Here is a 15,230-nt window from a genome sequence, read left to right as displayed (position 1 = left end):
CGATCCAATACGCTCCTCCATCGACAACATCACATGCCTCCCACGCAAAAGACAAATTAACCCCAGTTAGTTATCCCGACCATAGTTAACCCTCTCCAATCTCACCACCACCACCTTTTATTCTCTCTAACTTCCTCGTCTCGCTCCTCTTCTTGCAGAGAAGCGAACCAGATCGCCATGGCCTCTCTTCTCCTTCCTCTTTTGGTAACTTTTCTACTCTCAATTCCTAGCAATGGCCACAATATTACAGCCATCCTTGACGGGTTCCCGGACTACGCCCTCTACAACAGCTACCTCACCCAGACCAAAGTCTGCGACGAGATCAACTCGCGGGAGACCGTCACCTGCCTCGTCCTACCGGACTCGGCGATGTCCTCCCTCGTGGCGAAGCAATCCCTCGCGGGGATCAAGAACGCTCTCCGCCTCCTCAACCTCTTAGACTACTTCGACCCCCAGAAGATCCACGACCTCCCCAGTGGCACGACGCTCACCACGACGCTCTACCAGGCCACCGGGAACGCCCCCGGCAACCTCGGGTTTGTCAACATTACCAACCTCCGAGGTGGCAAGGTCGGCTTCGCGTCCGCCGTGCCTGGCGCCAAGTTCGACGCTTCGTACATGAAGGCGGTGAAGCAGATCCCGTACAACCTCTCCGTGATGGAGATCTCAGCTCCGATCCTTTTCCCGGGACTTCTCGATGCGCCATCAGCTTCGACCACTAACCTCACGGCGCTTCTGGAAAAGGCTGGTTGCAAGACGTTCGCGTCCCTCGTGGCTTCTTCCGGGGTTCTCAAAATTTACCAATCTGCCATGGCTAAGGGGCTTACCATCCTTGCCCCTAACGATGACGCCTTCAAGGCGGATGGTGCGCCCGATCTTAGCACGCTTTCCAGTGCCGATTTGGTCACTTTGCTGCAATACCACGCGCTGCCGGCTTACACTCCCAAGTCGTCCCTCAAGGCTTCGTCCGGCCCCATGACGACACTAGCCTCGAGCGCCTCCGGTAAGTATGGCATCTCGGTGGCCTCGCGTGGCGATGACGTTACCCTCGACACCGGCGTCGACACCTCGCGAGTAGCTTCCACCATACTCGACGACACACCCGTCTGCGTGCTCACGGTGGATAAACTCCTCCTCCCCGTCGAGCTCTTCGGCGGCGCCCCGGCTCCAGCTCCGGGGCCGGCTGTGCTGACTCCCGCTCCGGCTCCAGCCGCACTGGCTCCGGCCCCGGAAGGGTTGTCACCATTGCAGTCCCCGCCGGCGCCTCCCACGGCGGCGCCGTCGGATGCGCCGGCTTCGCCTTCGGACAAGGCGGACGTGAAGGCCTCTGGTGGGGTGGCAGTGAGGTCGGCCGGAGTCATGGCGACGGTGGTGATTTGTTCATGGGCGTTCGCTTCCGTGTTTTGAGCCGTTGGATTATTTGAGTACTACTCTCTTAGTGGAGTCTATCGCTTCTCTATTTTTCTCTCATTTGGACCATAATTTATTTGTTAGTTGGATCGACGGTGGTGATCCCTTTGTTTATTTAGGCTTATTTGTACGAGGATTGTTATTCTGCTGTTATTAGAGCCTTTTATTTTCCTAATACTGCTGCTTGTTCTCTTACAAAGAATTGATAAACATTGGAGTACTCTTATTCACAGAAGAAGATAAGTTTCGGTTGCACTCATAATCGAAGGCATAAAAATTAAAAGACGACAGTTGGTAGTAGACATCTCGTGCATGAGGCCATGTGCTTGTTCTCAGTAAAGGGTCCTCCAGAATAGAGCTCTTTAAAGGACCTCTCTTTTGAGTTGCTCACTTGCTCCTCTTTTCTTTTTTATAGATTAATCAGCATTAATTAACTTATCTTTCCTTTTATTATACTCTTAAAATTTGCATTATTATCTTACCCCTGGCACGCAGCCATGCAGGACATCCAAGGACATTACGTAGGACCCATAACAGTACGCATTTATTTTTGTACATAATTAGGTAGTCGGTGGCTTTAATTAAGATCGTCTTTTGTGATAGTGAATTGCTAGTGTCAGTTGGTTCGCGAGAAGGAAGAGTGGTTGCAATCTATTAGCTGCCCCTATTCCAGGGGTTTAAACTTTAAACTTTAAACTTTAATGGAGATCTTTGCTCTGTTTACACGTAAATGGATAGAAAGAAAAGCTCTGATCATAAAAGAAAAGCAAATGCACAAATATTTATGGCGATATCCTATCATTGCTATATTGAAAAGTTCACATCACGATGGAGAGATCTGCTGGACGAATCGGGTGATCGAGAAGAGAGGAAGAAGGCAGAGAGAGAGAGAGACATGGCTGGCATTTCTTGCCTTGTTGGACCACTGCACTTAGTTTAGTGGGAGTGCATCCGAGGCCACCACTGGCTGAGCTGGAGTGCATCCGAGGCCACCACTCTTGTGGGCCAGAGGACAGTGAGGACTTGTTGGATTCGAATAGAAGCCATACTGTTTCACATCCATAGACACGTGAACGGAGAGGCCATTCTTCCTGTCTGATTTGGCTCTTTACCCATTTGGACCCTCTCTTTTGTAGATGGTAGGATGCTTAGATGCGACCAAATTTAACAGCGCATTACGGTCTTGATGTTGAGTTCGTCCCAAAACACAATTTGTTGGAGATGAGGGTGCATCTTCCAGCATTATGCAAGGATGTAATATTAGCACTTGTTATAAATCATTATTTAGTGATTTAATTACTTTTTATAAATTGGTCGAAATTGACTATTATTTGCAAGTTGGAGAAGAACAGCATACTGAGTCATGACAAACAGCGGCAAAGTTTGGATTTTTTTTTCTTACGAGAGGCAAAACACAAAGGCTCCGTTCACATTCATTTTTAAGAAAAGTATTCTAATCTTTAATATTAGAAAAGAAAAGCTAGTTTCAATATAATTATTCTATTGTTTAGTTGAATAATAAGTATAAAAAATAATAATTATATTTAATATGATATAAAATTAATAAAAAAATAGTTAATTTATATCAGGAATTTATGATATTTTAAATCAAATGACGAAAAATATTATTAAAAGAATGTAGAGTAGTACTGTAGTAGGAGTAATTAGGTATTGTCTAATCTATAAAAAATAGTAACTATAATTTATTATTAAATTATATTTTTAAAAGTTATATGAAATAAGATGAGAGGAGGCAAATAATTTAATACCCCTCTAAAATTTATCATCATTGTAATAGCAGGCTTTCATACCATATTTTTCATGCAAGTTCCAACCCTATATTACATTAAAAAAAGGGCATACTAGTCATTAAAAAATGTTACTGTGCGCTTAACTCTCAAGTTCTTTTTTTCTATTTAGATTTTTCTATAGATATGATTTGGCCTTAAGTATAGCAAATATCGCTTAATACTAGGAGGTAGAGTATAATTTAAATTTGATTATCTATCTTTATAGGAGATAGAATTCAATTTAAATTTGATTATCTTATCTTTGTATGTTATCAAATTTTAGTTTAAATTAATTCTTAAATTAATGAGAGATACATACAGGTAATTAAAAAATAATTCAACAGATATAATTTAGTTAAACTTTTATCAAATTAACTATAAAAAAATTATAAATACTTTTATTTTGATATACATACATTATTCTCGGTTAATGAACAAGTCTTTTATCTGATAAATTATTAGGATAATATTTTTATCAAAAACTAATATAAACATATGAAATTTAAAAGGATATAGACGTAAATACAATAACTTGGAGGGTTTACATGTAAAAGAATTTGTTAAATATTCATTTTCCTTGTCTTCTCTTGCTAGGTGGAAAGTGAGTAATTCGGATTCTTGATATATTATATAGACAATTTTACCCTTCTCTCAAACCATGATTGAATAGAACGTAGAGCCCCTAACCTTTAGCCATACATAAAACACCAACAAAATTACTTAGAAGATACAACCGTAAAGAGGCCCGCACAGAAGAGGGGGAGGAGATGCCCTGTTTCCAGACGTCAAGTTATATATATAGAAAGGTATATATAAAAATAAGCTATTTTAAAATGATAAATATGCAAAAAAGAAATACTATTTTTTAAAACTGAAATTATAATTAAAAATTAAATAATTAATTATTGAACAAGTTGTAGCACTTAAGTTGTCAGTATTAGTATTATACCCTTCAGATTTTCTTTACAAGAGCTCTAATTACTATATATATATATTGAAGTCCACGGGAAAAGAAGGTAGCGTCGGGTCTATGTTAAACCAAAAGAATCGACGACAGGGTCGACTAGTCTCCAAATACAATAGAATACGGAAGCCACCCCCGAGTCCTTAACCCCTTCCTCAAGAAAGAAAAACATATACACCAATCTATCACCCACTTCTCTCCATAAATATTCACTCCCTCCTGAGTCCTGAGCCAAACGATACGCAAGAAGATCTAGAGAGTAACTCAAATTGTTCTTCAATCCATAGCTAGAGAGAATGGCAGCACAAGGGAAGGAGATGAAATTACTGGGATCACATAAAAGTCCCTTCTCGCTGAGGGTGGAGATCGCTTTTAACCTCAAGGAGCTGGGTTATGAATTATTGGAGGAAACTTGGGAAAAAAGTGAGCTCCTCCTCGAGTCCAATCCAATTTACAAAATGATCCCTGTGCTCATCCACGACGGCCAGCCAATTTGCGAGTCCATGATGATTGTGGAGTACATCGACGAGGTTTGGGCTCGTACGAACACTTCGATCCTACCATCCGATCCTTACGACCGTGCCATGGCTCGCTTCTGGGCCAAGTACATCGACGACAAGGTCTTAAAATTTAAAGGTTATACGAGCAAATAAGAAAGTTTTGAGAGGTGTATATGCAAAAATAACTTTTTCCTTGTAACAGGTGCCTCCTTCACTTAGGATCATCATGGGACTCCTCCCAGGGAGCAAGGAAGAAGCAGTGAACCAAATCCTCACTGCACTGCAGCTGCTAGAGAAGGCGTTCGAGAAGTGCAGCGAAGGAAACGTCTTCTTTGGTGGGGAGACAGTAGGCTACGTTGACATTGCCTTGGGTTGCTACTTGGCTTGGTTCAAAGCAATGGAGAAGATGAATGGCTTCACAATTCTGGATGAGTCCAAGACTCCTCTGTTGGTAGGATGGGCAAATCGTTTCTGCTCGCACGACTCGGTGAAAGGAGTGATGCCAGAGGTTGAGATGCTAATCGAATTCAACAAGAAGGTCCGAGCCAAACTCAATGTTGCTCCTGCTAATTGAGTGAATCATTAATTAATTAATGCTAAAACAACTGTTGCTTACTGGGATGCATACAGTTGTAATATTATTAGATATAAATAAAGATTAATGTGTGGAATTGTTATCCTTTTGTAGCATTTTGATGCAAGTAATTTGAGAAGCCATGTGACTTATTGCACAAGATTCTCATTTCGTGCAATTCTTTTTTTCTTCCGGTACAAGTGTCTCCACCGATCAAAATGAATAATCGAGCTAATAGTCCACGATATATCTAAATTACATTAAAGCCCCTGAGCAGAATTTGCATATAAAAGTGAAAGAGATAATTACATAAACTATTTCTCATTTTTATAGACACTCTATTATTTTTTAAAAACAAATTGTCCTAGTAAACTATTTTGTTCTCAATTTTGCTCTCTTCTATCCTATAAAATAAGGATAATATAATGCATAAAGAGCTTAAAATTAATCACATGACACTTAAATATCATTTTTTAATTAAAAATTATAATCGATACATATGAAAAACAGATATTTTAAAGATTTTTAATAAACAAGTGGATCAATATGTTATGAAAAATAAATAAAGATGTCTATAAAAATGAGCAGTAGTATAGGGGTTTAAATTATAATTATCCCAAAGATAAATTTGTTTTCAAAGGTAAAATAGTGGTTTATTGTATTCTAAGCATCTTTGAAGAGTATAGCAGGCTACTTTTGATTAGGTTTGACAAGATTAGTCTATATTGTGACATCACAAAAGGGCATTTTCGTTTTTTTTTAAATGATGGCGTAATATTATTTTTCTCCACTCTAGATCTCTTTTTGTGTCAAGCTACTCCTTTTGCCGGCGCTCTAGTTAGCCGTTCTTAGGTAGACATCCTATTAAACTCTTTTGGGTCTTCATGGTGTTTAGTTTTGCCTGAGTCTTTAGTTTTGGTCATGATCTAGCTTATATGCTGCGGAGTTAGAGTTTTGGCCGGGCGTGTCCCATTTTTATGTATTGAACGTCGTTGTGTGTTGTGTTTATTAGGGCTTTAGCTTTTACAGATTATAGCTATAATGCTTCGTGTTCTTAATCAAAAGGAAGTTAATACTAGCCAATAAAACTTAACTATTTTAGGTGTTTCCCATTTAGAACTTATTTGCCCTTGGAATTTAATATTTGTGCTCGTAAATTTTGATTATATTTAATGCAATTAACTGCTTATAAATTTTTCATCAGAAAAGTTAAAAAAAAAAAAATAACCGTTGACGATATGAGTAAATATCATGAGTTCAACTGTTCCATCTCTTAATCGCTATTCAAGAAACTCAACCTAAACTACTAATATTGTGCAATCTTTGGCAGTTAATTGCTTCAATTCGTGGCTTGAGAGGGATGGATAAAGAAACATTAGTGCGGCAGAGGCTGCAGAGCAAGCAGCCACTGCTCTCGAACTACTAGGAGAGGCTTCAGAGAAGGAGTTCTTTGGTGGACAGACTATTGGGTATTTAGACATTGCAGTGGGGTGATATATATATTTGGGGTTGATTAAGGCATCAGAGGAGATGGAGATAAATGGCATCAAAATCTTTGACGAGGCTAAGTTGCCAAAGCTGGTGGATTGGGCATGCAGAGCGTTTCTGTGCACACGATGCTGAGAGAGAAGTGATGCCATCGGTTGAGAAGCTGGTAGAGTTCATCAAAGTGCGTCAAGCTCGGCTGAATTAATTAATTTGGCCATGTTGGGTTTCGTAATTAATTATTGTAATAAAATTAGGGTGGTTAAAAAAGTGGCACTAGCTAGCATAATAATATATGAGGACATGCTTAGGTTGTTCGGAAATAAGAGAAACAAATTGGCAACTCTCTGAAACCGTATCACTTTTCTACTGTTTTGGGAAAAAATTAAAGAAGTAGATTTGATGTGGATTTCTCAATTTCATCATCTAAAGCAGTTTACTTTTCTATATTAATAACAATCATCTGTCTATATATATATATTGAAGTCCATAGAAAAAGAAGGTAGCGCCGGGTTTACATAGACAGTGTGTACCAAAACAATCGACGACTGGTTGTCAAATACAGTGTAACATGGAAGGAAGCCACCCAAGTCCTTAACCCTTTCTTCAAGAAACAAAAACAAAGATAGCAATCTAATCACCCAGTTCTCTCCATAAAATACCCACCCCTCTTGAGTCTTGAATCCTGAGCCAAACGCTACACAAGAAAAATCTAGAGAGTGACTCAAATTGTTCTTCAATCCATAGCTGGAGAGAATGGCAGCAGAAGGGAAGGACATGAAACTAGTGGGATCACATTCAAGTCCCTTCTCACTGAGGGTGGAGATCGCTTTTAACCTCAAGGGGCTGCCCGGCTGGGTTATGAATTCTTGGAGGAAACTTGGGAAAAAAGTGAGATCCTCCTCGAGTCCAATCCAATTTACAAATGATCCCTGTGCTCATCCACGACGGCCAGCCAATTTGCGAGTCCATGATGATTGTGGAGTACATCGACGAGGTTTGGGCCCATACGAACACTTCGATCCTACCATCCGATCCTTACGACCGTGCCATGGCTCGCTTCTGGGCCAAGTACATCGACGACAAGGTCTTAAAATTTAAAGGTTATACGAGCAAATAAGAAAGTTTTGAGAGGTGTATATGCAAAAATAACTTTTTCCTTGTAACAGGTGCCTCCTTCACTTAGGATCATCATGGGACTCCTCCCAGGGAGCAAGGAAGAAGCAGTGAACCAAATCCTCACCGCACTGCAGCTGCTAGAGAAGGCGTTCGAGAAGTGCAGCGAAGGAAACGTCTTCTTTGGTGGGGAGACAGTAGGCTACGTTGACATTGCCTTGGGTTGCTACTTGGGTTGGTTCAAAGCAACGGAGAAGATGAATGGCTTCACAATTCTGGATGAGTCCAAGACTCCTCTGTTGGTAGGATGGGCAAATCGTTTCTGCTCGCACGACTCGGTGAAAGGAGTGATGCCAGAGGTTGAGATGCTAGTCGAACTCGGCAAGAAGGTCCGAGCCGAACTCAATGTTGCTCCTGCTAATTGAGTGAATTAATCATGATATCTGGGCTAAAATAATAGTTGCTTACTGGGATGGATATAGTAATCAAATATTCTAGTAATATTATAAGAGTTAACTAAAATGAAAGTGTGGGCATTGGTGTTGTTTTGTAGCACTTTGATTCGAGTAATTTGATGAGAAATCATGTGACTGACTTATTGCACAAAATGTCATATCTCTTTCTCTTTTGGTGCTGAGTGTTAATCAAAATATAGTGTATTACTTAAAAATAATTCTAATTATTATAATTACCCATTCCACTTTAAATTCAATCAACCAAACACCCCAAAAATTTGCAACGAAAAAGAGATATTTGTTTTTAACGAATAAAATAGTGATTTATTATACTTTAAACATCTTCGAAAAGTATAGCAAACAACCTTTGACAGACCCAACCTCAATAATCTAAAAATATAAGCTGTTTATAGAAAAAAAAATTAAACAAAGACCTAAGCAGTGACTTTTAGCTTACCTGCTCCAAATGTTTTGACAGCAAATCACAACAGTTAGCAAATTTAAAGCAAGATTTATTTCAAAACAACACAGATTGGACCATAAAAAAACGATTGTATTTACCACCAGGATAGTGACGTTGATGAAACAAAAAATGGATTAATTTGAAATGAAAGTTTGCTAATCCCAGACACCTGTTTTATAAAGTAATATTCTTTTCTTTCTTCCAGATAGATTGCCTCGTCTCGTGTATTGCTCTAATTATTTATTATCTTTGTTAGCTACCAATATATGGAACTTTTCTTACTTCTAAAACATTTAATCCATCAGCTTTAGGCTATCACCGTAGCAAATTGAAAGAAGTACCCGTGAAATAAGATATCAAAGTGATTCCAATCTAAATTAAAATTTAAGAAAATTTATATATAACACCGGGCTTTTTAGCTAAATTTACATTTTTGTTATTTATAAATTGAGCCTTTAATTTAGTGCAAAAAATAATCTGAATTAGATTTTAAAATTAACACCGTAAAACTATTTCATTAATTAAATATATTTTATTTCTAAAATACTTTAAATACCTAAAATGCTCTTACGTTAATCCCTAGGTTGACCCGCGTGATGAGAATGCGGCCATAACCCATGCCCTCGTCCTCGATGGCGAATCAAATGTCTTCAAGAGTTGACCCCGAGGGCACGAATTATGGGGAGGGAGTGGGGATGATAAGGAGGGAGGAGAGAATAAGGTCGGAAGAGAGAATGATTGAGTTTAGACTATGTTGAAAAGGGTTGGGTTGAGTTTAGTCGTTAATTGGTTTAGATTAGGTTGAAGGTATCTATGTAATCTTCTTAGTATCTTAATTTAACGTATGAGTTTTATTAAATTTAACTAAAAAATTTAAAAATATAAATTTTTATACATATTTATTTAATTATAGGACTGAATTTATAAATAGTAAAAATATAAGATGTAGATATAAAATTTGCTTAAAGTCAGGATGCTATATGTAATTTTTTGTAAAATTTATCATTCTCGAATTTAAAATAATCTTCACTTTTGGTCCGTATGTTGAAGGATTGAAAGATTGAAAGCATACTCTTTCTAAAATCAACGTCTCAGTGCTTTGTTATCTTTTTTTTTTGTGCCTCGGATAGATGAACGGTGTTAGCCACCCGGCTGCTGGACAAGAAGCAGTGGATATGTATGAAATATTATCAATAAACACCCTATCATTTAGTCATTTTGCGCTTTAACACCTAGCTGCTTGTCATCAAACTCTTCTTTTTTTTTTCCTTAAATTCTTTATAAGATAAACAAATTGGTTAATAAATAACCGAGCGAATTACCTACTTATAATCGGATCCATCTCTTTTACCTATATTTTTGCCATTGGGTTTTTGGAAAATACCCTAAAACAAAAAGAAGTAATGTTTGACTTCAAATATAAAAGAAAATTATTTAATTGTATGCTATTCTAAAGATGATAGTTACATATAAACCTCTCAAAATATCTATTATTTGTATATATATCCATCCGATTAATTTTTTGAAGTTAAAGTCTCAATAAAAAAGATAAAATATTTTTAACTAAGAAAATTAATGAAAATTAGAATAAGTATAGTTTTATATTTTATATCTAATTGTTTAGATTTAAATCCAAAAGGGTAAAATTCTAAAAGGTATACGACAAAAATCATATATTTTAAAGGACATATGTAACTATAAAACTTAGAGGGGGCACTCAGGCAAATAAGTTATTTTTTATAGGGTATGTTTGAAAAAAAAAGCCCAAAAAGAAAAAAGAAGACAAAAGGACTACGTAGGGTCTGAAATAAAAAATATCCAAGTCTACGGTACTCCAATCTCGAGGCTTCCCAACGATAACGTCGAAATTTTCTGGGACACTTCCGCAAGAATAAAGGCTATAATATACATACCCATTCGCACATTATCATCATCATCTAATCTTGATGGATATCTTATTCTCCAAGTCCAACCCTTCTTCCTCGGCTGCAACCATAGCCCTCGTTCTGGTATGCATCATCACCTTCGGATTAATCCTTAGTAGGAGTAGAGGTAGGAGACGAAGCGGCACTAGAAATCGGTACCCGCCCGTAGCCGGCACCGTCTTCCATCAGTTGTACAACATCCGCCGGCTTCATGACTACCACACGGATCTCTCGCGCAAGCACAAGACCTTCAGGTTGCTTGCCCCTTTCCGCCACCAGATCTACACCACCGACCCCGCCGTCGTCGAGCATATCCTCAAAGCTAACTTTTCCAATTATGGCAAGGTAAATTGCAATATTTCTGTGACTTTGGACTGTTTTATTTTCCGATGCAGTATAGGATATGATCATCGTCTTTTTGTGACACCGTTTAATTTGGTTAATATGATGTGTGTGTGTGTTTTTTTTTACTCAGAATAAAGTTTAAGTATTTTTACATAATCATCGGCTTATATTTTTTCAGAGTATTATAATGATCACCGAAATTATTACATTCTAAAAAAGAAAATTAGGATTATATTGGGTTTTACTCAACTAAGTTAGTTTGGGCTAGCCCATGAGGTGACTTACTTGGCTAATAAGTGGTTGAGTTAGACTTTTGTTAAGGGGTACTTTTGCTCATGTCACTTAGTGAAAAAGAAGACAAGAGAAAAAAATGTTTTTTTTCTCTACATACAACTAGAAGATTTTTTGATTGGGATTAAGGCAGAAAGATTTTCTTCTTCACATCTACAAGGGTGTTCTTACTTCAAGAAGGTTTGGGTTTCTCTATTGGAGGTGTTATCTAAACTTGTTAATTTGAAGCTAGGATTATTGGTTTCTTGTGGATGATATTCTTGTGATCTTGAGAGATTTGTTGTGATGATCTTCTTTGTACCAATTCTCTTAATAGTGGATTCAATTTCATGCTCCGTGAAATTTCCCTTCGGAAAGGATTTTTACATATAAATTCGGTGTTCTAGTTTTCTTTGGTGCTTGGTGTTGTTAATTGCATATCTTTCTTAATTGACATCAATTTTAGCTTTTATTATCAGAGATCTCTTAGGTGGGAAAGAGAATCCTTTCCAACAGATTAGGGCTCAAGCTCGACGTCAGCCTCCTCTTCTTCCTCCATTCCGTCATATTCCCCCTCCTCCATTGACCATCTCATTTGGTCTTCTCGTCGCTTACGTCGTCGCCACCGCCTCATCATTTAAATCAAGCTCGAGCTCGGCTCGAGCTCCATTGAGATGGGCCGAGCCTAAGCATAATTAGAAAGCTCAAAAATAGTTTTAAATCGAGTCTAAGCCAGAGCCGGTTCGCTCAGTCTCGACTCATTTACACCCTTAATTAGGATCATCAGTTATCTCCTCTTATAGCTACCATTATTTATTTATTTATTTATTATTGTGTAGCCATCGATCCCCGCGTTTCTCTATCATCGGCATCTTTCCATTAATTAAGTGGGTCCTCTTTTAATTTAGTCTTAAGTAGACAAACCAGATCAGCACCAGTATATGAAATAAGTTCTCTGATCTCTCTCTTCTTTGACTCCTTTCTTGGCTTTTTTCAATCATTTCTGCAATTCTGCTTGACTTTAGCCTGACAACTATTATAATTTTTTCAAGTGTAAAAATAATAATAATTCTGAAGGAGTACAGGACAAAGTTTCGATAAATCTATTGTATAATCAATCAACAGTGATCAAAGCATTTAATCAGGTGAATTTTTAGTTTTTAGAATTTTCTTTTGCATGTTAAAGTTCTTATTAAATTACTATGATTAGTTTCAACCTTTTAACTTTATTGATTTAATCCTGTGACTACTATTTTATATATGATATATATTAAGTTCAAGATCATATTAAATAATAAGTATAACATGCAATTCGTTCATTTAATATCTTATTTCAGGGAGAGTTTAACTACGTGACCACGAAGGATTTATTTGGAGATGGTATATTTGCCGTAGATGGTGACAAGTGGCGCCAACAAAGAAAGCTTGCAAGCTTTGAGTTCTCAACAAGAGTCTTAAGAGACTCGAGTGGCTCGATCTTCATAAAGAATGCAGCCAAGCTTGCTCATTTGATCTCCAAGAACGTAAAGTCGAATAAAACAATGGATATTCAAGTAAGTCTCTTGATAGTTGTTGTTTTTTTATATTCCGAGTAATTAAAAGATATAATGCTAAAAGTCTTTATTAATTTGCAGGACTTGTTCATGAAATCTACAATGGACTCTATCTTCCGTATTGGCTTTGGAATGGAATTGGACTGCTTACACGGATCCCATGATGGAAGTATTTTTGCAAAGGCATTTGATGATTCCAGTGAGTTCATCGTGCTGCGGTATGTTAATGTCTTTTGGAAGATCCAGAAATTTCTCAATGTTGGCCCTGAGGCCATACTTAGGAAAAGAATCAAAGAAGTTGATGATTTTGTATACAAGTTGATTCACGCAAGAGTGGACGAAATTCTGAAAAGAGGAAGTGATTCTGTGAGTAATAGTCTAAAACTACTCTCTCTCTCTCTCTCTCTCTCTCTCTCTCTCTGTATGTGTGTGTGGTATAAATTGTTTTATTTGTGAAAGAGTTTAAGAAATTTAAAATTCTGGGTCTTGAAAGTTGAAAGTTATCTCATTTTGCTTATTACATTATAAACACATGATTGTTGGTTTATTATCTCGTGTCAATTGGTTATTTATTATCTTGTGTCGCACGTGAGACATAATATATACGTTTATCCTCAATTAGGCTCAATTAGATCCAATTACTCTTTTTTATGTGGAAAATTGATATAATTATTTATAAATTATAGGTGGAAAGGGATGATATACTGTCAAGATTTGTGGACGAAACTAGAAAGATCTCTGAAGAAATAAATTACCAGTATCTAAGAGACATCATATTGAACTTTGTCATTGCTGGTAAAGACACCACAGCAGGTACACTCTCTTGGTTTCTCTACATGATATGCAAGAATCCACAGGTACAAGATAATATTTTCCAAGAAGTAAAGGAAGCAACCAAAGCTAGCGAGGATGCAACCATTGATGAATTCTCACAAAGTTTAACAGATGAAGCTCTTAACAAGATGCAATATCTTCATGCTACTTTGACTGAGGCACTAAGATTATATCCTGCCGTTCCTTTGGTAAGTTAATTTTACCGTTACTTATATTTTTTATTTATTTTTACACTATGATCTAATATCACATTATATCATTTTAAATAGTGATATAAGTCGTAGTTCAGTGGTGAATATATAGTTAAAGAAATTTTTGTATGCATACCTTTCTAAATTTTATTTGTTTGCATATATACCTATCTAAATTTTATATTCAAAATCTTTGGTTTTTCGAGCACCTACAAAATTAAAAGCTTAGTAATTGAGCAGATGAAAAGAAATACGTACTCGCAACTTGGAAAAAGAATGTATACAAAATATTAACGCTTAATTATGTTTTGAGATATATTCATACAAAAAATAAGAGTTTAAGAAGTATTTATATAAAACTAAATATTTAGAAGGATATACATATAAACAAGAGAATCCAGTTTTATCGTTCAACTTCATCATTAATGTCATACTGTTGTGTTCATCTGTTAGTTGATGATTAATTAAATTTTCTTATATTGACAGGATAATAAGGTTTGCTTCTCAGATGATGTGCTTCCTAATGGGTTTAATGTTAGAAAAGGTGACATCGTTTTCTATCAACCATATGCAATGGGGCGTATGGAATACTTATGGGGCCAAGATGCTGAAATTTTTCGACCAGAGAGGTGGCTAAATGAAAATGGAATTTTCGAACCTGAAAGCCCTTTCAAATTTACAGCTTTTCAGGTAAGAAAATGAGAAAAATTTCAGAGTATTTTTCTTCTATTTCTTTAAATATATAAATTGTAAGGGTCGTTTTTGCAAATAACCACATGCAATTTTTTTTGGATATTTGCGAAAAAACCAGTTCAAATTTAAGTAATTTACAATTCGATAAACCCCGAGGTGGATATTTGTAAAATTGCCCTATTTTTGTTTTTAAAATATCTGTTGTTAAGTACTTAATTTGCGTTTATAGGCTGGGCCAAGAATTTGTCTGGGAAAAGAATTTGCCTATAGACAGATGAAGATATTTGCTGCTGTGCTTCTCCGTTTCTTCGTGTTCAAACTCAGAGACGAGGAAGCAGTCGTCAATTACAGAACCACAATAACACTTCATATCGAGAACGGCCTCCAGCTTTACGCTATTCCAAGATAATACGTGGTGAAAAATGTGAAATTTATTTGATTATATATGGGTCCTATTAATGATTTGCTAAGTGTATCTTCTTACATCTGGACGTATTGGTAAATAAATTCACTTCTCTGAGAAAAATTAGACATTATTTTCCCTTTCTTTTAGCATATAGCTGGTAGATTATGAGATTTTTCCCATTGAAGTGTAAACGATACGAGTTTGAGGGAAAGAAAATTTTGACTCTATTCGAACTGAAATTTTTTGGCTCTGCTCA

The 15,230-nt window shown here is 36.9% G+C and overlaps 3 protein-coding genes and 1 pseudogene across 3 annotated transcripts; all 4 read left to right on the top strand.

The window, feature by feature from the left end:
• Window positions 1-63: 63 nt before the first annotated feature.
• On the top strand, window positions 64-1,585 carry LOC140793589 (fasciclin-like arabinogalactan protein 10). The gene has a single exon (XM_073145149.1). It carries the CDS (start codon window positions 178-180, stop codon window positions 1,405-1,407), a length of 1,230 nt encoding a protein of 409 aa, XP_073001250.1. The 5' UTR covers window positions 64-177; the 3' UTR covers window positions 1,408-1,585.
• A 2,647-nt stretch (window positions 1,586-4,232) lies between these two features.
• LOC140793967 (glutathione S-transferase U17-like) lies at window positions 4,233-5,398 on the top strand. Its single transcript, XM_073145766.1, has 2 exons — window positions 4,233-4,784; window positions 4,867-5,398. The coding sequence occupies exons 1-2, from the start codon at window positions 4,461-4,463 to the stop codon at window positions 5,236-5,238; spliced, it is 696 nt and encodes a 231-aa protein (XP_073001867.1). The 5' UTR covers window positions 4,233-4,460; the 3' UTR covers window positions 5,239-5,398.
• Window positions 5,399-7,479: 2,081 nt separating this feature from the next.
• LOC140794105 (glutathione S-transferase U17-like) lies at window positions 7,480-8,264 on the top strand (annotated as a pseudogene).
• A 2,347-nt stretch (window positions 8,265-10,611) lies between these two features.
• LOC140793260 (cytochrome P450 704C1-like) lies at window positions 10,612-15,094 on the top strand. Its single transcript, XM_073144633.1, has 6 exons — window positions 10,612-11,027; window positions 12,635-12,850; window positions 12,932-13,216; window positions 13,537-13,872; window positions 14,362-14,565; window positions 14,798-15,094. Exons 1-6 carry the CDS (start codon window positions 10,704-10,706, stop codon window positions 14,975-14,977), a joined length of 1,545 nt encoding a protein of 514 aa, XP_073000734.1. The 5' UTR covers window positions 10,612-10,703; the 3' UTR covers window positions 14,978-15,094.
• Window positions 15,095-15,230: the final 136 nt, after the last annotated feature.

This window comes from Typha latifolia, chromosome 8, assembly GCF_019914945.1.
Source record: "Typha latifolia isolate L0001 chromosome 8, TyphaL0001v2, whole genome shotgun sequence".
In the NCBI taxonomy this organism is placed as follows: domain Eukaryota; kingdom Viridiplantae; phylum Streptophyta; class Magnoliopsida; order Poales; family Typhaceae; genus Typha; species Typha latifolia.
The sequence above is the reverse complement of the archived record's forward strand: the minus strand, read 5'-3'. Positions and strand labels throughout refer to the sequence as shown.

What these genes read in the sequence shown, in the direction of transcription:
- LOC140793967 (XM_073145766.1), top strand. Translation starts at nt 4,461, where the DNA reads ATGGCAGCACAAGGGAAGGAGATGAAATTACTGGGATCACATAAAAGT. An exon ending in CCAAGTACATCGACGACAAG is followed by an intron (nt 4,785 to 4,866) that starts GTCTTAAAATTT and finishes TCCTTGTAACAG; the next exon opens with GTGCCTCCTTCACTTAGGAT.
- LOC140793260 (XM_073144633.1), top strand. Translation starts at nt 10,704, where the DNA reads ATGGATATCTTATTCTCCAAGTCCAACCCTTCTTCCTCGGCTGCAACC. An exon ending in TGAAAAGAGGAAGTGATTCT is followed by an intron (nt 13,217 to 13,536) that starts GTGAGTAATAGT and finishes TATAAATTATAG; the next exon opens with GTGGAAAGGGATGATATACT. An exon ending in TATATCCTGCCGTTCCTTTG is followed by an intron (nt 13,873 to 14,361) that starts GTAAGTTAATTT and finishes TTATATTGACAG; the next exon opens with GATAATAAGGTTTGCTTCTC.
- LOC140793589 (XM_073145149.1), top strand. Translation starts at nt 178, where the DNA reads ATGGCCTCTCTTCTCCTTCCTCTTTTGGTAACTTTTCTACTCTCAATT.